The 24,930-nt window shown below is 43.6% G+C and overlaps 1 protein-coding gene and 1 long non-coding RNA gene across 5 annotated transcripts in view; one reads left to right on the plus strand and one right to left on the minus strand.

Annotated features, from left to right (window-relative positions):
• Window positions 1–418: 418 nt before the first annotated feature.
• atrn (attractin) overlaps window positions 419–24,930 on the minus strand; it is a 145,311-nt gene continuing 120,799 nt past the window's right edge. For all 3 annotated transcript variants that reach the window (XM_023951773.2, XM_023951772.2, XM_023951771.2), the window contains exons 28-29: window positions 5,087–5,201; window positions 419–4,224 (exon numbers count right to left, since the gene is read on the minus strand). In XM_023951773.2, coding sequence (XP_023807541.1) covers window positions 4,100–4,224; window positions 5,087–5,201 — 240 coding nt within the window. In that variant the 3' untranslated portion in view covers window positions 419–4,099. The remainder of the gene's footprint in view (window positions 4,225–5,086; window positions 5,202–24,930) is intronic.
• LOC144989070 (uncharacterized) lies at window positions 10,172–13,472 on the plus strand. 2 transcript variants are annotated; one of them, XR_013653219.1, is made up of 6 exons: window positions 10,172–10,253; window positions 10,555–10,631; window positions 10,980–11,090; window positions 12,637–12,664; window positions 12,781–12,900; window positions 13,334–13,472. It is a non-coding gene; the product is annotated as an uncharacterized LOC144989070 (long non-coding RNA). The 2 variants fall into 2 exon arrangements; XR_013653218.1 differs by lacking the exon at window positions 10,172–10,253 and having other exon boundaries at window positions 10,526–10,631.

Here is a 24,930-nt window from a genome sequence, read left to right on the forward strand (position 1 = left end):
TTGTTTTGGATTTTAAGACCATAAAGACGAAGCAACCACCAGTTTCAAGCCCTTTGTCAGCCTTTGAAGTTTAACCTGACCAAGGACAAATCACAGTTTTAGGTGCTGAGGCAACGTTATTGTGGAAATATATTTCAGATTTGAAGGAGCAGAAAATAACTGCTGAAGTGGACTTTTGTTTTTGTGTTGAAACCTCTGCAGGAAGTCTGAATAATAAAGACGAGGATTTAAAAAATGACATAAAAGCACCTCATCTGAAGATAATTCATACCATCCTCTCTGCACTGAAGTAGCAGAAACCGGACAGTTCTGGAAGGTCGAGTGTGCTTCCCAGCAAAGCGGCGCTCTGCTATCAGCGGGTTCAAAAGAGCGTCCACAGATCAACACAAGCGGCAGTTAGTGAGACGGGACAGCACGGTCTGCATTTTCACTTTTAATAATAGACAAAATGCTCTGAACTTTTTTTTAATTTACATCAGTAATTACAAGGTCAGTAAGCCTCTATGGTCAAGTTTTACATGTAGTGTTCTTCAGCCTGCAGGAATTCTTGTTCTGCCTTCATACATACAAAATTCATTTAATGTCGTTTTTCACATTTTTAAAAGTCTAGAGGTTTGCAAGAAACAATTTTTAAAACCATTCAAAAGTCATTCACAATACTTTCCATTTTTTACAAAACAAAGAGCAGCAACTGCTAAATTATACAAATGAGCACTCTACTTCCTCACTATATATATATTCATATATATTTATATATATATATATAATGCCGTTATACAAAGAAGGAAGCAGAAAACGCAGTGACCTTATTCTGAAGCCTTTTCAAATACGCACAAATGCAGACAAAACCATCTACATGAACGGGGAAACTTAGAGACGTTCCAAGAAACTCATCACAATTATAAATATGCATGGTTCTAGCAGTTAACAGCTGAAGTAAGGCCGATGGAAAGTCGAATGCAGCGAAGCTCCAGGCTTGGAAAGCAGATTGAGACGTTTCAGGGAGCTGACAGAGCGTCAGCCTTTCCCTGCGCAGGCGTCCACTCCGGTCAATATTTTGTGCCGCTCAGGGCCACTTCACACTCCAAACGGCGGCAGGCGGCAACCATCCGGAAAATCTGAACTCTGGGACCCTGGAGTCCGCTGGTGCAACAGGAGGACAGCAAAGTTCAGGTTTGGAGACAAGACGGGCTGGACTTAATGCATCGGAGCGAGGAGATCCGGTCGAAGGATCAGACTTTGAAGAGTCCTGGGTTTGTTTTGTGCTCTTAGTTTGGAATTTTCTCATTTATGGATACCAAAACCCAACCTGTGGCTAATAATTGGAACTAAGGAGCAGGATCCAAAAATGTTCTTTTGACTCCAAACAGAGGGTAACAGTGATGTGTTTTTCAAATGAAAGAATTTTGTTATAAAAGTAGGTTTACAAAAAGAACTCTCCTTTCCTTTTTTCAGAGCTGGTTCTCAAAAACGGGGGAAGAAAAGCTTCAGCCTCCGTTGCAGAAAAGGTTCAGTTTGGGTTCAAAAGTGTCTGCAGAGCATCACAGGAGTTTGCTGTTGATGATTTCACCAGTAAAGGAGCAGAAATAAAGACCACAGCAATGTGCCGATAAATGAAAGAGCTTCAGCAGGTTCATTGGATTGACGGTTCTGGAACCCAGGCGTCCCACAGAACCTCCTTCGGAACCACCAGCAGTGTTAGGTTCAGCATGGATGAGGTCATGACATCAGCGTCTTGACTTCATTTGACCTCGTCTGCCATCCAGGTGTGAACCCGTCCCTAACAGGTGCGACTGGACTCTCCATCACAGTCTGCCCATTGCGTCCTGAGGGGAAAAGCGCCGGCGTGGGGGGCGGAGCAGTGGAACGACCTGAAAAGGGGGCCATCAGCAGCACAAACTGGACATCATCGCAGCCAGGACCGGTCCACACCTGCCGAACCGGACTGCTGGGACCGATCCATACATTCATTTTAGAGATCCAAATCACAGAACCGACAAGGTCTCACAACAAGAGACCTCTACTCTCTGTTTGGGTTCTAGGACACGATCCCAGGTGGTTCTGCTAGGACTGCTGTCACAAGCACACAGTGTTTCACAATTCATAAATAAAAACTGGAAAAGAGCTTCGTCATCTCCAGATTTAGGTCGGGAGGTTCTGAAGACGAAACGTGAGCAGACTGGGTTGCTTCACGGAGATGAAATCCAGCCAGGCGGAGAGGCTTTTACCGTTTCTATACGGGCACCTGCCCAAGTGAGAGGAAAGTAAAAGCTGCTGCTCACCTCAGCGGCAGAGCCCAAACCATAAAAGAATTAAAAAGAAAATGAGAGGAAATATGCAGGAGGCTCAGTTTTCAAAAGAGAAATCAGATAAATGAAAAATCTTTTCTAGGAAAACTGAGCACAAGTCCAAGAAAAGTTACCACTTTCTTGTTTCAAAGCCTTAAAATCAGAATCCAAACACACTTTGTGCTAAAACTAAGTGCTTCGCTGTGATGGGAAAGTACTTCTTAATGGCGTGACGTCTGTTGAGTCAAGCTGTGAACGCATGCAGCTCTATAATTACTGAATGTCAGCGCTGCTCAAGCCTCAGCTCTGACCTTTCCCTGCTCTGAAACGCCCCCTCTACCCAGACGGGGAGCACTTTTAGACCTCACAGGTGAAACCCAACGACTCTTCGGTCGGGGCAGAAGGCCGAGTCTTCCTCCTGAGGGAGGAGCAGCGGCGACCATCTTCAGCGAAGGCCCAGCAGGAGGGAAATGTGGACTCGCGTGAGTTCCCTCTGAGGAAGAAAAGAGATCTGCCTCACTGATAATTACCCACATCTCAGAGCGGCGTCTTTGTGTTGGCTTTTGTTGGGTTTTTTTCCATCGATGACAGAAAAATGGAAAAGCGGAGCCGTGATTTCAGCTGGAGAGAGCATGCAGACATGAAAAGGGGGAAGAAGAGCTCACAAAAGCACGGAAAAGCTGGACGACAACAAAGACGGCTCAAAAAAAAGGCCATCTGTGAAGTTTTCCATCAAATGCCACCAATTGAGGAGTCCCATTTAACCACAAACGGGACTCCTCAATTGCCCCGGTGTAGGTGCTTTTAAAGCCCCTCCTCAGTGCTGCAAAGCAAACAGTCGATGAAGGTCTGATTGCGGCTCCTCGCCGTCGACCTCTGATATTGACGGGTCGGCCTTTAAATGCTGCAGCTCTGCTGTGACTGCATGGCTAAGTCTGCGCAAACGGGATGAGCGTCCGGCTGCACGGAGCCGAGGAGGGGGAGGGAGGGAGCAGGAGGATCAGATTCCCAGCGATACTTCATGAGAGGAAGTGGGATCAGTAGTGATGGATTCCTGAACCGGAACTCGGAACGGAGACCTGAACAATCTAGGCGTCAAAAACCCAGGGATGCCTCCCAGAGCCAGCCCAGTCACTCACTGTGTGTGGAAACCTGCACGCAGGAAACCCGGATGCTTTGTGCTCCGCTGCAGCCTCACAAAGGCTGGGGGGTTAGGGGGCTGAGCAGCCTGGCAGAGGTGGGAGACGACGGCTGGAGGGGTAAACTTTAACAGCGCTCCCAGACCCGACTTCCCAGCATTCCTCTGCAGTGAGCCGTGAACATGACAGCAGGTGGAAGCGGGCTACAAATGGATACAGGAGCCTGGAAGGTTTCCTTCTGGAAGTGTGTGCAGCTGAGCGCGTCCAGTTTGCTCCGTCCTTCAAATACAAAACGAACCACAATAACTTAAATAGGAGGTTGCAGAGTCTCGTGGATCTCTCTAGCAGCGAGCCGCGGCCGCCTCGGCTCCAACGAGGCGGCGCCGACAAATGTAAAACATGTTCAAGGTGGAAGGAAGGAGGCAGCTCCTCCTGTTTCCTCCCCCTTCCTCTTCCTCCTCTTTCCACATCAATTTGAGTGCCCCCCCCTCAAGCCGCAGTGCGAGGAGAGAAAGTTTGCTGAGGATTCAGTCCACTACATGAATTTTCCAGTCCTACATCCCAGCATGCACCTCTCCCTGCCGGCATTAGGCAGGCAGAAGTCTTTAAAGGAGGGGGCCAAGGGGAGAGGGGTGACAGAGCTTCGGGTGTTGGGGTGTCGGGAGGCACTGCTCAGATGCAGGTGGACGGCTGAGCAGCCGGCTGCTGCTTGCGGCTCCTCAGACCTCCAGGCTTCTCCTTGAAGTTGACGCACATCTGCTGAGAGACGTCCACCAGGGCGCTGGCCACCGCCAGACCTGCACACGCGCACACACACACACACACACACACACAACCACATGGGTCAAGAGGGCAGAACAACACACACGTCCTCTGATCACAGGAATAACACTGGTTTCTGTCCAGAAGGTCTGGATAGAACAAGATTACTGAAAAAGGAGGAATGGGCGCTGAGAGCGGATGAGCTGCCTCCATCGTTCAGTCTTAGGAGGTGGTATCATAATGAGGGATTGCATCTGTTGCTCAGGCTGATCCCAGAAAAGTCTCAAACTATTTGTTTTTTAATCAAAGTAAATGTTCAAATGAATTAGTGGAATAGTTGACGTTTGGTTTGATAACCTTTCAGTAACCCTTGTGCTATCCTAGACACTTTAACATTGGGAGTTGGGTCATCTAGACCCACTAGACAGTGCTCTGAACCTTTTTTCTTCAATGATTTGTGATCTTCACTGGTGTCCATGGATTACATGAAATCTTTCCACCTTTCTCCACCTTTGCCATGGTAGGGAGAACACGTCAATGCAAGGATGGGGTCATCTAAGATAGCTTACTGAAAGGTTATCAAACAAAATGTCAACTATTCCACTTATTCATTTGAACATTTACTTTGATTAAAAACAAATAGTTTGAGACTTTTCTGGGATCAGCCTGAGCAGCAGATGCAATCCCTCATTATGATACCACCTCTTAAGACTGAATGATGGAGGCAGCTCTTTTCAATCTTTGACACTGAAGTGCTTCCGGCTAGAATACATCTATACGCTGCAGTGGAAGGGGAGGAAGAGGAAGGACGACGGGTCACCGGTCTGCTCCACCTTTGATCTGTTACACCAAAGAAAAGGGGATAAGGAGAAGAAGAGGAGGGCGGCAGTGTCTTACCAGACTGTCCTGGAGGAGGGATGCCCCCCGAGCCTCTGGGTAACCGAACGAAGATGGAGAGCACCGCCGCTTTGTTGCCAAAGCATGGCTCAAGGGCAATGGGTTTTGGGACAGACTGTGGAAAACAAAAACAACAAAAAAAGGGATTCTTGTTAAAGTCTGCTAAATCCTGGTCAAGCAATGGCGTTTTGAAAACACAGATTCTTCCTTCCTTTCTACAATTGTGGAACTGTCCTGCATGTGTGCAGAGCGTGCAGCATTTGGGTTTCAAGTCGAGACTCTTGTTGAGAAAGGTTTGATGGACAGAGCACTCCTGTAGCCACAGGCAGTCCGACAACTCTGACTCTCTAATACCAATATCTCCTGTTTATCCGCAACTCATCCACACGGAGACCAGCTTCCCCGCTGTAAACACTGTGCGCATCTGCTGCTGCTCGCCTCCTCCAATATTCACAGCTTTGCCTCGACGCAGGCTAAGGATATAGAGGAAGCCACCGAGGTGCCTGCATACAGATGACTTGCTCTGTTGTTTAAGAATTCCAAATCTGGACAGGAAACTGGGCCATGGCAGGGGGAACTTTTCAGTGCGAGTGTGTTTAGTCATTCCATCTTTATTCTCCACAGAGTTGAGTTTAATGCCTCAAGTGGGCATGCCACTGGAGAACGCCACGGTTTCACACACCGATTCATCACGGCTCATCTCTCATGAAAACAGACACACAGGAAGAATTCACATGGCAGTAATGATATTCAGCTCTGACCCATTTTACACATTCATTCTGGGCTTCATCTCTCTCAGGTGTACCTTCCATACCAGCGGGTCAGGCAGACTGTCACACCGGCAGTGAGGGACGTGGCATAAAGGCCCGCACGCCTCTGGGCGCCACTGTAACTTCAGTGTAGCTCATGCCGGAACAGGAAACTCTGCATCTGTTTAAGACCCTGTAGACATGGACTGGTTGAATGGAGCGTGCAAAGACGGCTTCCACTGCCTGCACTCACGGAAGAGGGCTATCAATCTCTATTTCCTCCACGCACGCCTCCTGAGCTTGTTTCTGGATGACGCCCATTCTCCAACATGTGACGCGGTTGAATAATTGCCCTCATTTTCTGTGATTTTCTGTCTGATCTTAATGCAGAACTTGACATTCATGGTTTTCCGCCACTTGCCCTTTAAGCATGTTGTTCAGATGTTTATTTACTGGAAGAACTTTTTTAATGAACAGTTGAAAAGCTTCCCATACAAGCCAACCACTGCTCGTTTTCAGAACCTTTCTTGGTTGCTGGAATAACAAAGCGCACATCCCCAGAGTTCCCTCTTCCTGCCACTTTCATCTGGCAAGCATCCTCACCGCATACCAACGTTTTTACCTGAGCTTGTGGATGGCTGAGCTCATTTAAGCAACACCTGAGGCAACTTAACCTTCTCTTCCCTAAAGTCCAGCTCGGTTGACCGTCTCAGGAAACTTGCTCTGTTTTTTATTCACGAAACGACCAAAAAGCATAAAATAAAATCCAGCCAGTAGCCATCTGACCAAAGAAAGTGGGACCTGTGAAGGATTTCTTATCTTGGAACGTGCACACGCATGCGGAGAGGTGGCTGCTCGGCTGAATACACTTCTGAGCTAACAAGCTGCACCAGGGTGACAGCTGCATCTTTACATCAAAAAAGGAACAAAGGAGAAGAAATCTTTCCCCACTGTGGCAACAAACAGATTTGTTGTGGGCTATCGGGGAAGGACATTGCTCAATCAGTTTTTTTGTACAAACCAAAGCACAGAAGACTCACTGGTGCTGCCGTGTCCTCGTGCTTTTTAAAAACAAAAGTACCGACCAGTGAAGAATAACATTTTTGGACCGCTTGCCATGCAGGCGTAGAAATGAAGTGGATTTAAAGATGTTGGCAAGAACTAAAAATGTGTTTGCACCCTGAAACTGAAGGGGAAAAAAAGGTCATTTCTGGAGATTTGGTCTTTGTTGTGTTTTTTTGTTTGTTCTTCCGACTAGTGTGGTCAAAAACAGGGCATCTGAAAATCTGAGCACAATCAATAAAAGACGCATGAATGTGTATTCCTGCATGTTTGGCCTCGAAAAGGTTCAAATGAAGTTTGTTTGCGTGTTCCTGCTTGTGTGCAAAACTCCTCTACGCACATTTCCATCTGAGTGGATCCCCCTCTAGTTGTGTTTCCGTTACACAAATGTGCAAAAATGTATCAAAATTCTAGAGATATCCAAAAATATTCTAACAATTCCACATGAAACGCTCAACTTCTGATGAGCTGAGTGACGTTGTAGGACCTCTGGTGGCGCCCAAGGCCACCAGTGGGATCTGGTTGTTGGTCACGTGACTTATTTTAATTAAAAAGAAAGCGTTTCCATTGCAGTTTTGTGAAGTATTTCAAATTCAAAATGCCTCAAAAACCACCTCCTCCAAGCACAAAATCCTTTTTGTTTTATTTTGGTCTTGGAAGTTTTTTCGAAATGGTCATGTTTCCATTTGACGAATATATTATTGCAAATTCAATTTGTATCATTTCATAGTCAATAAAAAACGGAGCCACCAGCCCACATGCAGTCCTGCAGCCGGGACCTGACAGAGGAATGGACTCGAGAGGAGACCAACTCGCCGTCAGACCTGCAGCAGCAACAACGGGCAGAAAATAGATCCGGCCTCAAAGGCTGAGCATCTTTTTGGCCCCGTTGAGAGTAAAAACACATTTTAACAAATAAATGTTTCCTCCAAGCAACTTCAATGACTAGGCAGGTTACTGCTTTGTTTTCTTCTCTTCACCTCTCTGGGATAATCTTTTCCGTCACATCAAGTTTGGCTAGAGGTACGTTCTTCCCAAAGTGCTCGTTATTTGTCGCGTGACCTTTGACACAGAAAAGGGAAACGTCAAAAGTCCCTTATTTGACAGTAGATGTGTGCTCTGTCTCCCGTTCCATGGACTCCAGCGTCCCTCCTGCTTGTGAAGGCTTTCCGACACCAATTTCAGAGATAATGAAACTCGCGAAAAAGCCCACAAATGACAGGAATTAGCAGCATCAATACCAGTAATAACATGTCAACAACAGAAGCTGCCAGACCAAAATGTTTTATCTTGAGATGCGAGTTTAAACGGTGAATAAAGAAAAGCCCCCATAGTTGATCAATATTCATCGCAGAGACCAGCAAATGGGGGCTGTCATTTAAAAACCCAACATGTTTGCCATCTGTTGATGATGCAAAAACTGTAAAACCCAAAGCCCATCTGTCCTAAAGATGGTCAGATCAATGGTTTTCCTAATTATAAGCGGATTTGTTTGACGCTGATAGGAGATCCTATCTGTGATCCTTCAAAAACTCAATGGACAGTTTGGGAGAAGAGCTGATCCCATTTTTCCTGTGCCGGAGTGACAGAAGACAGCTCGTCCCTCAGTGAGACCTTGCTTTCTGCTTTAGTCTTGTGTGATATAGGAAGGTGATGCAAGATGAGACAAAAAGTAGTCACTACAAGCATCATTACATTCTGTTTTTAAACTCAAGGGATAAGAACATCATTTATATTCAGCTGACACAGACAGCTGAGAAATGGGAATGAAAATACTGACAAGTTGGAGTGCAGCATTAGGCGGCGCAATGTCACACTTGGCTAATTTTGCACGTTGATCCCATGTATAAAAAAAGATTAAACTGTTATTTTGGCCTTGGCAGGCTCAGGCTGTTTCCAAGGCTTACTTTGCTTCAATGCGTGTGAGTGTGATTTTGCCTGAGGCTGAATATATTTTTTACCTGTGTCTTTAGAATAGAAAAATGAGGAATGTGCCTAATAAACTCAATACATCTGTATCCAGAGGAAGGAACGAGACACAGCAGCAGCTTCTGAGGCCTTAGCGAGACTTGGCTGCCACTGCAGCAGCTGGAAGCCGCTCTTTGGTTCCGCTCCATCTCATTTTGAAGCTCCAGCAGCAACTCAAATGCAGACGGGAGAAGGAGAGATACTACACATGAATGTGCCATTTAGGGGAGGTGTCACTTATCTGTGTTTCCATCACACAAATGTGCAAAACTTTATCGCAATTCTAGAAATGCTGAAAAAAACACAATTACACTGTTTCCATGAATTCCTTATTATACGAATAAACACAAAGCGACTAACGCCATCAGTCATTCAGAAATACTTTGATTGACAGCAGATCCATTCACATTTCTGCCACAGCTCTAGCGCTCATCATCATAATCTATCAAAGGAGACGTCGGCGTCTTTTTCAGGCCATGGAGCGGCGAGCTCCTTAAATGTGGGAGGGGCTACGGATTCATTTATTCTGGGAAATGGTGGTTGGGGATTTTCCAGAGGAGCTGTGGATCCAACAATTCCACATGACACGCTCAACTTCTGATGAGCTGTGTGACGCTGTGGGACCTCTGGTGGCGCCACTGTGCAGCGCCCAAGGCCGCCAGTTCCTACCAAGAAGCGCATCGCCATCGGTTATTGTCATGTGACTCGTTTAATTTGAAAAAAAGTGTTTCTATTGCAGTTTGCGAAAATATGTCAATTTGGATACGCTTTAAAACCACCTCCTCTATGGAGTTAATTCAGTCTCAATAATCAGAAATGCACACAACCGGTTTTACAAATACACACGCTCCGATTCACAAATGTCATTTTATGCAAACGTGAAAAATAAATTCGGAAATACACACCCTGTGTTTCACAAACACACAGATTGTGTTTCACACATGCACACTAAATGTTTTACAAATGCACAATAAGTGTTTCTCACAAATGTGCACACTGTTTTTCACAAAAACATTTTAGAAATTCACAATAAATGTATCAGAAATACACAGTAAGTGCTTCACAAACGTGATTTTTAGGCACACATGTGATGTGAACTCACAGATCATTCGAATTGCAGAATGTGCATTCAAAATCCCGTTCTCGTTTGTGAATCTCCCCGTGTGTGTGAGAGATTTTTCTACGGTGAATATTGAGACTCATCTGACGGAGCGGGTCGACTAATCTCACCATTGGCTAGTGAATCTGTCAATCAAACTCATAAATTATCTAATCCATGTTTGTTGTGTTTTTATTTATTCTCTAGGAATTACTGAAGCGTGACAGCGTGACAATCTTTTGTTCCTCGTGCCATCAGGCAATACAACTCTCTGGAAGGCATCTTACAAGTAATTTCTTTTAATTTTACCCACTGATTTTCCAATTATTTACCTTTTTTTATCAATCTTTTTATTTTGTGATATTTCTATTTGTAATGCATGTGTGTTTATGTGTTTTTTTAAGATGGCCATTTTAAAAAAATTTCCTCAGGGATTATTAAATACCCTTCTATTCTATTCTATTTCATATTTTATCATCCTGTTGTATTACTATTTTACCTGTCAATTGGGAATTTAGCATTTTTGCCCCTGTAAATATCTGTCTGTTGAAAGTATTTGTACTTGTATTCCATGTATCCTGTACCTGAAGATAGCAGACAACAACTGTGCAGACACCCACTTGGCCTTCTTCAGTGACGCTGTGAACGTTTATGGCTTTCCTCTGAGGTATTCATGTCATTCATAAAGAAATCTTTTATTCACATATCAGGCAGTATAAGTACTTGGTTATTTGTACAAAAATAAAATTATATTTTTTTAGACTCCTCTCCATAAACAAAGGCAACTCTAAAACTCTTTCCCCTCATGAATAACATTTTACCCCCCCTTAACAGTCTCTCTCACCTCATTTTTTTCCCCAGTGATACATGTAACCCACTCCTGCAATTTTTTTAACCTAGAAATTCTACTTATTGGCATCATACATAAGAACATTACATTTTAAACTGATGTGTACCGTATTGCCGATGCATTTGTAATTATGTGTTTGAGACATGATTTTCATGTTATTGTCAGGGTGAGAGGAGATCACGGAGGAGAAATGTGGGCATAGCCGAGTTAATGCTCACAGTACGTACAACTGACACAAACGGCTTCATTGTGGGAAAAGTGTACACACAATCAACGGTGAGTTGAACCTAGTTTTAGAAGCTTTAATATATACACAGGGCTCCAGACTGCGTCCATTTGGTCGCATTTTGCGACCAAAATTTGAGAGTGTGCGACTGAATTTTACACCCAGTCGCACATGTGCTACCAGTAAATTTGCCTCCTCCACCCTCCGTATTTTTTATACATTAAACATGAAAGGAGCACGTCAATGATCGATGAAATGAGATATGAAATCATCAATGAGACGCGAGCGCACACGCACGCAGGCAGACACACACACTCGCGCGAATACTCATGAGACTGGAGCACACGCGAGCACACACTCGCGTTTCATTGAGTGATGCCTGAGGCGGCCAATGCGTGTGAGAAGAATAGGGAAAGTCACTGCAAGTGGCTAAAATATGTGGAGGGGCGGGGCCTAGAGATAATCGAGCGCGCGTAAACATCCGTGGGAAGGAAACGGAGACAAATATCATCACAACCTGATATGTGCGTCTGAGCTATGAGCAAGCAAACTATTGATTCGTTCTTCCGACCTGCAGCTAGTGTACCAGTGACAGAGTGTACAGCAGGGGTCTCAAACTCGCATGAAATCGAAGCTGCAGCGAGACTGAAAGAGACCAGGAATTAGGAGTTGTCCTTAACATTCAATTTCGTTTTAATATGCCTCTCCCCCTAAGTATGAGCTGTGATATTACATCTTTTATAATTATTTTAATGTTTTGTAATGGATGTAGCCTTTTTTTAATCAGTTGGTATTTTAAATTATTTTAATTGATCAGTGAACTACAAAAAACCCATCAGGACGCATGTCCCATAATGCATTGTTTTTTAGTCTGTAGGGCAGCTTTTAGTCAGTTCAATACTAAATTTCCAGCTGCGTTCGCTCTGATTGGTGTCTTGCTCTCACCCCTTTCTCGTGATATTTTTGTTTTGATTGACAGGTGATGTTGGAGCAAAAACAAAAATATACGTCACACACCAGGTGATCTGTGCAGTGTTGCGTCCATCTGGGTGATCTCAAACACGCTTATTGTGCATCTTGGCTGAACCTATTTGGTGTCACCAACATGAATTTCCATCCTCTAATATTTACATACATATAAGTATTGTTTGAAACTGTGAAATTACGAAAGGTTACTACGGTAATCACTTGTTACTAAAAACTTTTTTTTTATTCTAAAAGTATGGTATTTTTTTTACTATTTTTACTTAGTTGTACTGTCGTGACAGCGATGGTGCTGTCAGTTTACCTTCATATTGCATCTTCAAAAGTGCAGAATAAAATATGACACTGAATTAGAAACAGCACATTGTAATTTCTGCATCTATTATTAAAGTATTTATTTGTAATACAGTGGAAATTAGTAGATTTGGTTAGCATGTTGATTTACGGTATGCGCCCCTAAATTTTCTGGTTGCGCCCCTAAAATTTTCAGTTAGGGGCCACTATGCTCCTAGTGAAAAAAGTTAGTCTGGAGCCCTGATACATAAAAGTGAATGATGTATTAAAAATAAATCTGACAATATAATATTTCTTTTTGCTTTTTTCCAAATACAGGATTGAGCTCCTCTGGTGTGATGTCTTCGTGAGTGTTACTGGTTTATATTACAACATCCTGCACTCTCTTGAGGACCAAGACTTGCTCAATATCAGTCACATCACGTATTCTGCTGCCATTACATTTTTCTACCACGCATTCAGGCCAGTTTGGATGTCTTTAGTGACGCGTGGGACAGCCATCCAATCAGGACGGAGCAAAGCATGACACCAAATCAGCTGTGGCAGTTGGGCTTGACCCAGAACCCTGTTTCTGATCCCCGGGTAAATGCTTTATTTAATCTCACTGTACTGGACAACTGATTTGTGTGCAGTTTGACTAAAGTGGAAAGTATCAAGAAGAGTATCATGAAATCACAATGACTACAGTGAATTTTCATCGAAAATGAATGAAAAGGATTATTGTTGTGTGGTGCAAACAATTTCCCTAAATTGTTTGTTTGTAGGAAGAATAGCACATCTGCAAGTTCAAAATGCATCACAATGCATGGCCTTATGAGCCATCAGATGTACTAATGTCACTACTTTGTTAAGGTTCACTTATTTGCAAATTATAAACAGTTATGGAGATATGAGGTCTGCCTGCTAGAAACAATATAAGTCATTATTAGTCTGTCACTGTTCCTACATAATCTAAAACATTAAAAAAAACAGTGCTGTTCATAAACGGTATCTTTTTTTTTTTTTTTTTTGTCAGGGTATGCTGGTTCCAGAGATTGAATGTGAGGAGAGTGGATCCATGACTGAACCTCATCCTGGGATCAATGTCCTGGTATGGGACAGTCCTCTTTTGGGTCCACAAATGTTGGAACTGCAAGACGACATCAATCCATTGTGGAATTCAGACCGTTTGGGAGTGGACCTACATCTTTACTGTCCAGTGTGTTTAGAACTTAATTTAGGCGACATAATTACATACAGAAGAAGAGAGACTGAGGGGAGGAAGACAAAGTTCAAATCAATACTGCTGTATTGTTCAAGGGACTTCATTGTATGTAAGGAAGTTATGAAAATTAGTTCCAGTTTAAATAAAATTCAAATCAGTAGAGATCCCACATTTGCTTAAATTTTGATGTTTTAATCTGTCCATGTTTTCTCTGAATTTTAATCTGCAATAAAGGGTGAATGTTTGCACTTTGTTGTTCTATGACCATCTTTTGTTGTGTAGTATTTAACCAGCTATAAAACCCAGAGAGATGAGGATCTTTTTTGCAAGGGTAACCTGGCCAAGAGGTGTATATGTATATGGTTACAATATAAAATCAATGACATTTGAGTTATTAAAAAATAATAAAATTAAGGTCAAGCAAAGTGACTTCGGGCTGAGCAGGGGATGTGTATTGGGTATCTGTGATTGACAGTGAGATGAACTTGAGGTAATGTAGTCCCACTGCGTGGTACGGAGCAAAGTGATGCCAGTTTCTCCACAAAACCTGTGGAAGTTGAAGATTTTTCTCCTCCACCTTCATATGATCAAAACCGTGTCTGAGTGTTGAAATGACGCTAGCATGAAAGCTAAGAGAATAACGTACAAACAATCCCGAGTGAAACGTTCATTGTAAATCTCATGACCAGTACAGAGTTCGATGGATTCTATGTCAACTGCATTCAACCACTGTTGCCTTGCTTCCAGGTCCACTGAAAAGTTGCACAAGCCAGTAATTTTTGACAACCGAAGGCAATAAACCGACAAGCCATGCTAAGGCTAACACGCTAACGACCGACTGGTACAGAATCAAATATGGGCGGGGCTTTTGCCAACCGCAGAAAGCGTAGAGAAAGTGTAAGGGGCCATACGATTGGCTAAAAGCGAACCCGCCTGCTTTCCCGATGAGTTTGATTGACAGATTCACTAGCCAATGGTGACATTAGTTGACCCGCTCCGTCAGATGAGTCTCAATATTCACCGTAGAAAAATCTCTCACACACACGGGGAGATTCACAAACGAGAACGGGATTTTGAATGCACATTCTGCAATTCGAATGATCTGTGAGTTCACATCACATGTGTACCTAAAAATCATGTTTGTGAAGCACTTACTGTGCATTTCTGATACATTTATTGTGAATTTCTAAAATGTTTTTGTGAAAAACAGTGTGCACATTTGTGAGAAACACTTATTGTGCATTTGTAAAACATTTAGTGTGCATTTGTGAAACACAATCTGTGTGTTTGTGAAACACAGGGTGTGTATTTCCGAATTTATTTTTCACGTTTGCATAAAATGACATTTGTGAATCGGAGCGTGTGCATTTGTGAAACCGGTTGTGTGCATTTCTGATTATTGAGACTGAATTAACTCCATACTCCTCCTAGCACAATTACTTTCCGTGAATGTCAATTTTTTCAAGATTGTCGTGTTTCCGTTAGGCAAATTTATTCTCTCAAATCCTACTGCCTCCGTTTCCAAGTCAACGGAAATCCAGCTACTATGATTGCCTTGACTCTGTTGTGAGTGTTCATGAGCGCTGCAATCCTCTGTGGTTGTTTTTAAGAGAAACTAGACAGTAAATCCTCAAAAAACAAACAGCACAGATGTTCACTTGATTTTTTTGTCCTGCACTGAAAATTAAGGGGCTGAAAACAAGACACCTGGAAAACTCCATCATCCTTTCTTTCTCCTTCTTTGGCACGCTGTTTAACCAAATTAATTTCTGTGCCTGAGCGTCTTCCGTCGTGGACCTCTTCAGAGGCTGTGTGTTAGCGTTCCTTAGCAGATGCTTTTGTTTTGTGGTATTCAAGAACCCCCCCCCCCACACACACACACACACAACACCTCTCTGGAGACTTATCTAAACTGGCCAGGCAGAGCAGCACAAGGTATTTTTTAAATACGTTCAGTAATTAGCCCTTTACGCCGGTTTGTTGCAGCCCCCACCTCATCCCACAGCCTCCCACACCTCCCTCTGATGCCGGCGTAAAAAGGCCACACACTGCTCCGCTTTCATCCACTGCCTTTATCTCTGCTTCCTCTGCAGCTGAGTGGCTTTCACCAGAAAGCAAACTTTGACTTGTTCTTCATGTACTTTTTTGCTCACTTAGTGCTCCCTCTGGGTCTGTTTTTGCTGTTTTTTCCACCGTAGATATCACTTAACCGTTCCTAAGCAAATGCAGGAAGTCAATAAAATACCTTTTTCCAGTGGAAAAAAAGAGAGGAAAACCTGTCTGTACAAAGATCTACTTGTAGATGTTCTTTCAGCAGCAATAACCTCTAGTCACAGCAGCTTAGTACGTCTTGTAGTCGATAGTTACAGCACCATTTTCTCAGATGCTGGCCATTCATTCATTCATTCATTTTCTATTCCATTTAATCCCTTTCGGGGTCACGCGGCTGCTGGAGCCTATCCCCGCCACTTGTGGGCGAAGGTAGGGGATGCCCTGGACAGGTCGCCAGTCTGTCGCAGGGTAGAATGTCCACAATCACAAACCCATTCACTCTCACACTCACACCTATGGACAATTTAGAGTTGCCAATTAACCTATGAAGCATGTTTTTGAATGGTGGGAGGAAGCCGGAGAGAACCCATGCATTCACGGGGAGAACATGCAAACTCCACACAGAAAGGTCCCCCAGCCGGGACTTGAACCAGGGGCCTTCTTGCTGTGAGGGAAGAGCGCTAACCACTGCGCCCCCGTGCTGACCAATTCTTTAAATTAGTTATAGTTCAGAGTTTTGGCCAGTTACTTATGAGCATTTTTCCCACCACAACTTTTCAATCCAATCAGGATTTGCATCTGTGTTACAGTCACTGACTAGTTTTTGTCAAGTGTCTGTAGTTCTCTTTTCTGTCCTTTCAGATCCAAAGCGGTCACAGCAGGTCATCGTGCTTCAGTCTGGATCAGTTTGAAGGGCTGTGACTTTTCCTACGCATTGGTTGCTCAGCATTGGGATTACATAGAAAATCCTTTGATAGATTCAATTGGTCACCTGTATCATCCATGAAGAAAAATTAACTTCTTTGCAATGAACACAGCAAGACCTGTGTCTCTGTGTCCGGAGATGGACTAGAGAAATGTCCAGAGTAGCTGGATAGACTCAAGAAACCTTGTGATCCTAAATAGGAATAAGTGGGTTTCGAAAATGGTTGGTTGAATAGCAGCTCAGTTGGCTAGGTGCAGGATTTGCCCATGGGAAACCAGGGTTCATTTCCCAGGGGCGCATTGAGCTTCATGCAGTGAGACAGACTAAAACTGAGGGCCTCTTCGTTTATCCAGCATTCGTTTTGACGGTAGGTGTTTTATACTGCTCTCCTTGGACAAGCGGTGATTTGTATAAACCCTTTCTGTATTTGAAACTAAACTCTATTTGTTATGATTAGATTATTGTTAGGTTGGTTTAGTTTAGTCAAGTTCAGACAAAGAGAGCAAATATCAAAATAGACAACAAAAATTGCTTGAGACCAAGGGTTTTTATGTCATATATAATATAACAAAATGACTCCCACACTCCTGAAAAAACTTCAATACACACATACAACCATTGTCTGCACAAATCTACACTCACACATTTATGTGGATCCAAACAGACAGCTGTTGAATTATATACATAACAAAAATGTGACATATTTTCAGTTGTTTGGCACTTTTTTGTTATGTATATAATTCCACGTATCAATTCAAAATTTTGATGCCTTAAGTGTGAATCTATTTTATTTTATTTTATTTAACCTTTATTTAACCAGGAAAGTCCCGTTGAGATTAAAAACCTCTTTTTCAAGGGAGTCCTGGCCAAGCGGCAGCAGCAACTAAAATACAGTTACACAATTACAAAGAGCAAAATAACAGGAAGTTACAAACCGATTATAAAAAACAAGTGCATGTTAAGGAGTCAGCCTCGAGACCTCTCAGTTTAACTTTAAAAGCATTCAAGGAAATCAACTCTGTCAACTTCCAGTCCTTCTGCAACATGTTCCATGCATAAGGTGCAGAGTGGAAAAAAGCCTTTTTGCCCAGTTCTGTGCGAGCAAATGGAACAGAGAGCAACACATGATCACGTGAACGAAGAGAATAAGAATCAGCGCTCCTCTGTGACAGTAAGGAACAGATGTAGGTCGGCAAGTAGTCCAAGCAGTGCCTTATAAATGAAAGTGTACCAATGAATCCTCCTCCGTATGGCCAGGGCAGGCCAACCCACTCGAGAATACAACTCACAGTGATGTGTCATTGCTTTACAGTTAGTGATGAACCTCAGAGAAGAATGATAAACCGTGTCAATCATTCAAAGACATTGAGCTGAAGCATTCATGTAAAACAGGTCTCCATAATCCAGCACAGAGAGGAAAGTCGCAGCTACAAGTCGCTTCTTTACTTCAAACGAAAAACACAGCTTATTTCGAAAATAAAAACCCAATTTTAGTCTCAGTTTCTTGACAAGATTCTCCACATGAGGTTTGAAAGTGAGGGATTCATCAATCAATACACCAAGGTATTTATACTCATGAACCACCTCTATGTTGTTTACTTCAATCTACAATTTTCATAGTCATGAAAATAAAGATAACTCTTTCAATGAGGTGTGTCCAAACTTTTGGTCTGTACTGTACATATTTTAAACGCCAGGTGTGTTTGCACACAAACATCTGGAGCTGAAGTGAGCCAGCAGGTGTGTTCAGGTTTTTACAAAATTGTACCATATTTCTCCTGAATGTTTAAAGGGAAGATGTGAGTACCCGACCCCAATGAAGAAGGACCCTGAGAACCTCCATCCCAACAGAGGACTTGATACCAGATTCCCAGAGAAAGACCCGGAAGGTCCAAGACCTCGTGACTACACAAAGGGCACCAATGTGAGTGTGCACACCGACGCGAAAAACGCCACGCGTAAAAGCGTCATCTTTTAAAAAATGCCTCAGGTTCGTTTTTTTGGTTTGACGCGCCGCGTCAAAAACTATACGACCAATGAGAATGCCGCTTTTGCACACGTGTCTGGAGCTTCTGAAGTTACAGTAAAACACAACTTGGGGGCGCTCAAACACAAAACTGCCTTTCTGAGCACACATACCAACGAAGAAGATAGACGCCAAGTAGCATCTACACTGCCGCGAAGAAATAATGACCGACATTCTAAAATATCCCCGCAAACGCTCATGATACATTTTCAGCTCTTGTACCATTCCATAAAAATCCCCATGTTCTTCTCTTCTCGTAACTATGGGATGTACCCAAAATCGATGTCTTTCATCATTCAACAGAACAATAATTTCTTCATCGCTGGAACTGGAGCTGGAGCTACTGATGCTGGAAATATTCATGTTTTCTTTGTATGATTCTGACTAGCGCGTAAATACTTGCTTTCTTCTTCTGAGTGAAAAGCGACTTTAAGAAGCGTAAAGTTGCGCAGCGCCACCTTGTGTACAGGAGTATTTCTGTTTACATTAAGCGCCATCTAACGTCATGGAATGAAATTGCATGTTCCCTCGGCTTATCGTCAGCGAAAATCGCCTGGGTGTGAACACCCAGGCGATCTCCAGTGTGACCGTGACACGACCCAAACGAGACCCGCATGCGCAGAAGCCAGAAGAATACTCAACGGTGAACGACGTCACTTGCTGTTTGAGGAGCAAACGTTAACAATGGATGTCAACAACAGTGTTGTCAAAAGCGGAGCTCTTTTTGTAATATTAAATTTATTTTCACGAAAGAGCAGCACAATTACAATCTTCTCATTTTAAGAAGGCAATGGAGTCGACATCGTCTGTACCCACTGTTGTGGAAAGGAAATGTGCATGTGTTGGGGCCGCGCGCCCGCGTGTGTGTGTGTGCAAGCGCGTGCCGCGATAGAGAATAGGGGGGGGGGGGGCAGTGTGTGCGCGCATTCATGTTGTGTGTTACGGAGGACGGTAATAAAAGAAGGTTTCCCCCAGAATAAATGCTATGGACTCTTTATTAACCCGTTCTGGAGAATATAAGGATCAGAACAGGGAGGAGGAGGAGGATCGCCTCGCCTGCGCTTCTGAGCACGGTCGGAAGGGGAGAAAGAAAAAAAAGTCATCGCGGGAAAGGTTCTACACCACGCTCTGCCATTTATCTGGAATTTTTTTCAAAAACCGCCCAGTTGCGATCAGAGCCCTGGAGTTTGGCCTGAAAAGAGCGATTACCCCAAATATTAATCCAATCAGTGACCTCGCTTCCCTTCCACTGACTGATCTCAGCAGCATCGTCCGCCATGGTTAATGTTTACGTTCTCGTTCCCGCCTACTTCAACGCAAAATGATGACGTTTGTTGCGTGTCGATGACGTACGGTTCGGAATCAAGTCGCCTGGCCGGTCAGACGGCGGTCGCAATTGAAAAGAACGGCTACAATTCGGAATCAGGACGGCAAACCCAAGTGGCCTGGGTCGCAATTGAAAAGATCGGATCTGTGTCATTCAGACTGTCATGAAAAGATCGGAATTGGGCCCCTTAGGGGCAAAAAATTCGGAATTGGGTCGTTTCAGCCTGCAGTGTGAACGTAGCCATAAAAGCACTTTCCAGGCATGGCGCTTGCTTTATAATAATCAGTAAATGTACTGCAAGTGAAAACTCTTTTGATGTCCAGGAACACTGAAGCATGTAAGAACGGGGTGGGGGTGGGGGTCTTCATTCCCAAATCCCATCAGACGTTTCAGACTCCATACAGCTCAAAGCTCCATCCGTTCAACAGGACCAGCTTCCTGTTTGGCTTTTTTCAAACCTCACGACATTGTTGGCTTCCTCTCAGTTAGATGACAAAAATAAATAAATAAACAGAAACGTCACAAAATACACAAAATGACAAAAGTAATGACATATTTTATTTTAACAAAATTGGTTGGTTGAAGTAAAATAAATGTTTATTCTACTGTTACACAGTAAAACTTTAGGAGTTTTATTTTACTGGATATTTCTCAGGTTAGAAGAACTTAAAAACCCACTCCAATGGAAATGGTGTTTTTAGTGATGTAACATGTTCCTTGTAGTATTTTTCTCATGATGGAAGACAAAAATTAAAGAATTTAAGATTAAAATAGCATTTCTGAGTTTTTCTTTATTCAAATTGCTATGAATCAGGAACAGACAAAAACATTCTGTCTGAGAAGGAGATAGTTTGTGATGTAAAAAATACACTAGAGGCGGGGCCACAGTCTCCCGGCTCCGCCCCATTCTGATGCATCCACTGTCAGACCAATAGATCAATGAACGTCGTTGTTTCCCTTGTCTAAACTGGAATCTGGATCTAATCTGTACGGATGGATAACTCTCATAGTGCTCGCCATTTTGATGCACCGCCTATGTTAGCTTTGGGGTGGGAGGGGCAGTAGACCAACGAGAGAGAGTGCATACAGACGGTGAAAGGACGTGGGGGTGGGCTTACCTCGCAGCAATTCCTCCCACAACTACTGAACTCCTGTTGTTCTGCAGAAACTATGTCCTAGAAAACGGCGCAGGTTTTTGGATTTGGCTAAAAACGGCATCGTTTTAATTAAAATACCACTGGGAAACCTTTGAAAACCGATTAAAAGATGATCAGAGCGGGCCTTTGAATCAGCTTCAATTTCAGAGTGGGGTCAGAAAGTCAAACTACGCAAAGGCTAACTTGACATTATGAATGAACTAGAATTATGTGAATTTAAGAAAACTACACAGTATGGCTGCCATAAGCAGCGCTGCTTAATTTTCAGTAGATGCACCTCTTTAAATGAAGAGGATACAATGTTCCTGCCTTACAGAATGCAAAACATCCTCAGTAAACAAATAAGAATAGCTCCACTTCATCTTCCAGCACCTTTCTGCTTGTTGGTTGAAGCAGAAATTATTCATGAAAACTGAGTCAAGCGAGCATCCAACAATAACTTCATCTATAAAAACAATTCCTGAATTCTCCTCACCGGGCGAACGAGTGACGCTGCAGAAACACAAGAAAACACTTACAGTATGAAGCAGCCTGCAACCATGATAGAAGACGAGATTGTGGGGTCATTGGTGTCACTGTCAAAGAAAAGACTTACCAGAAGTGAGAGAACAGCTTTAACTGACGCCATTCAGTTTTGAAGATATAAAATGCAACTGGACACATAACTCTATGTCCTTCATTTACTCGCCTCACACGAATACGAGCAGATCAGCAGGTAATAATCTGCTCCGGATGCAGGTGCTGCAGGACCCTTCGGCAGGAACCAACTGGGTTTATCTCATCAGCAGAGCCAGTTTGGACTTCCCATTGAGACTATAAACAACTTTAATCATGTCTTTTGCCCTGTGTGTGGTACCCAGCATCGTATCCACATAGATTTTAGCTCTCAAGGCAAAACTGCAGCTCTCTGATAAAAAACAGAAGAGAAACAAGGGACAGAGCCTGTGCAGAATTTGCCGTCTGAGCCGGGATAAGATAGGACAGTGTGCTCCAACAGTCTGAGCAGGTGAAGGCGGAGAGGGCCGAGGAGGAAGATCTAAATTGGATCTTTGCTCCTGGGCTGCTCCTACTCTGATGGAGAGGTGGAGAGCAGGCCGGGAAGAATGGAACAAAGGGGGACCGGAGGAGAAAAAGTAATGCAAAGATGGAGAGCCGGAGAAGGTGGCGCAATTCAACAGCAAGCTGCATCTTGTGCACAAACGCACAAACAGAACACGACAGAAAACACTGAGAGAAGCAGCAGATAAGGCCCAACAAAAAAAGCACAGACAGATAATAAGATCAGTGAATAGGCTAGTAAATTACAGGAGAACACCAAATAAGGATGTTTGACAGGAGGAATGACAACAAGAGCAGAGATAAAAGAGATAAAGGAAAGAAAAAGAAAAACATCCAAAAAGGAAATGTGGTGCATTCAGGAGAACGTGGGAAGAAAAAACAAGATAAGCAGAAAAATCCCCAAAGAAAAATGAGTGAAGAACCATAAAAAGAAAAAATACAACGCCAGGCAAGAACGAGGAGAGCAAACGGCACTGAGCGGTAAAACAAAGAAAAAAGCAAACTGAAAAACGAGGTGATGAAGAAAGGAGGAGCAAACCCGAGCACAGCAGAATCATGAAAGCGCCTGCCGGCCGTGGATTCTCTGCTCCACCTGTGAACAAACGCTGATGCGTCTGAATCCTGCGTTTAAGGTCAGCATGTGAATTCTCTACAAGCTGCAACACCATTTTGGGAATGATTAGTTCAATGATGGGAAAAAAATGTGGAAAGAAAACTCCATAAAGGTCTGAAGGCCGTCAGATTGTGTGTGGGCCTCTGCAGACAGAAGGCAGAGCTGGGCGGATCAAACAGAGCTCACCTACAGGATCCAAAAACGGGTCTGAGCATTTAGCAAGGACAGAGTCAGGGGGGGTAACGCTTCCCACAGCAGAAGGGTCGAACAGAGGCGAAACAACAGGAAAAGCAGAAACTGGAACCCGCAAATGCACAGGGAAAGAAAAACGAGTGGAAGCAGGCCGAGCATGGATGTAAAAAAAGCAAGTGTGTGTTGAGTAACAGATTGGACTGGCTGCTGATCTTCCTGAGCGGCCCTGCAGCCTTTGCTGGGACAGTAACCTTGTGCTCGTGAGCAGAGTCCTCAGAGATGCATGGACCCTGTCATAGCCGGGGCCCTGGAGCCAGCTCACCCAAATAGCCCTATAATTCTGCACGGCATCTGCATTCAGAGGCCATTCATCACGCCGAGCACAGTCACAGGTACGGCTGCCGGCGGCTGCGCACGCCTTTAATCCTCAAACCTATTCCTATAACTCTGCACAACTCTTAGGTGTAAAGCCTCTTTACTGCAGCCTCTGTGCTCCGGATCTGCAGCTAAATCTGTTTTACTGTCTTCATCTTCTGTCAGTAAAGTCATCTGCACCATCACAGCCTTTTAGCTTGACCTTCATGTTTCATCCCACACTTTATTTCCTACTTGATTGTGAACATCATCTTCTTAAACACATTTACATTTCTCATTTTTTATTGGAGTAAAAAACAATAATTGTTGGTCCCCAGAAGGCAGAACTGAAACCACTTCTATTAACTGAACTGCTGCTTTTTAAGTTAGGTTTTTGATGCGCTGCTCTTTTTCATTCTGGATATTTATACCGTCAGAGCATTCTGAGGGACTATACTCATTTTCATTAAAGCACAGTAAGTGCTACGACTATAGTGTTAGCTCGTTTATGACGGGTTCTTTTTTCAAAAATATCCTGCAATAAGGTCAAATCCACAAGTAGAATGTAGATGTAAATTCCTCAAACGAACTCTATACACAAACAGACATGATGATTTTCACATTTTTCTCTTTTGTTTAAAGGGCCTTTATCAAGCAATATTTAATTTTTTTTTTAAGTGTTAGAGTATTCCTCTAAAAACCTGCTCTCTGAGCGAAAATGAGTGGGCCCTCACATTGTGATGTCACAAAGTGAGGAACCGCCCCTTCCAGGAAGAGTCTGTGCTGCCAGCTCCGCCCCCCAGGCTAACACACACGCCCACTTTTTCAGTGGATCTAGCTGTGATCGGCTGAACGCTTTCATTCTATATGCACAACCATCTTTGCAAAAGAGAAACGCAGACACGCTGCCGAGGCCAACTCTAGGATGATGTCATGACATGGGTGGCACCCACAAATGAGCGAAAGGCGGAGCCTCAGAGATCGGGTAGTCTCACTTCGTTGGAAAACGAGCTGCATAAATAACTCAACTTTCATTAAAAAAATCTTTTCTTTAGTGTGCTGAAGGTCATATATGATCATATATGTAGACATAGTTTATTTACACTGGAAGAAAAGCAGGATCTAGGTGGATCCAACACATATTAAAGGCCCTTTAAACTCTTTAAGTTCAAACCTTCATAGAAAAATGAGTCCAGGATTAAAGATTGATATAAATTTGGCAAACTGAATGCATTCTGTACAGGAGATTGATAAACAGGGTCTACAGCCAACAAGGACGCAGAACGCACTGCACCGTTGTTGTTCACTTTTTGGCTTTTCCTGTCAGGGGTCGCCACAGGAGGTTTGGCAGAGACCTTTTACGAACACAACCCTGTATTTTCACGGCACAGGAAGACCCAGATGGGCAGCAGGACTAAAGGCCCGTACGCACCGGGACGAATTTCGCACGCGATTTTCACCGGCGTTTAACGCCTCTGGACTAAACAAAGGGCACCAATGAGAGCGTGCACACCGACGCGAAAAAACGCCACGCGTCAAAGCGTCACTTTTTAAAAAACGCCTCGGGTTCGTTTTTTTTTTCGATGCGTCGCATCGAAATCTATTCGACCAATGAAAACGGCGCTTTTGCTCACGTGTCTGGAGCTTCTGAAGTTACAGTAAAACACAACTTGGGGGCGCTCAAACACAAAACTGCCTTGCTG

Source organism: Oryzias latipes, chromosome 22, assembly GCF_053564925.1.
Source record: "Oryzias latipes strain Hd-rR chromosome 22, Olatipes_Hd-rR_3.1".
Lineage (NCBI taxonomy): Eukaryota > Metazoa > Chordata > Actinopteri > Beloniformes > Adrianichthyidae > Oryzias > Oryzias latipes.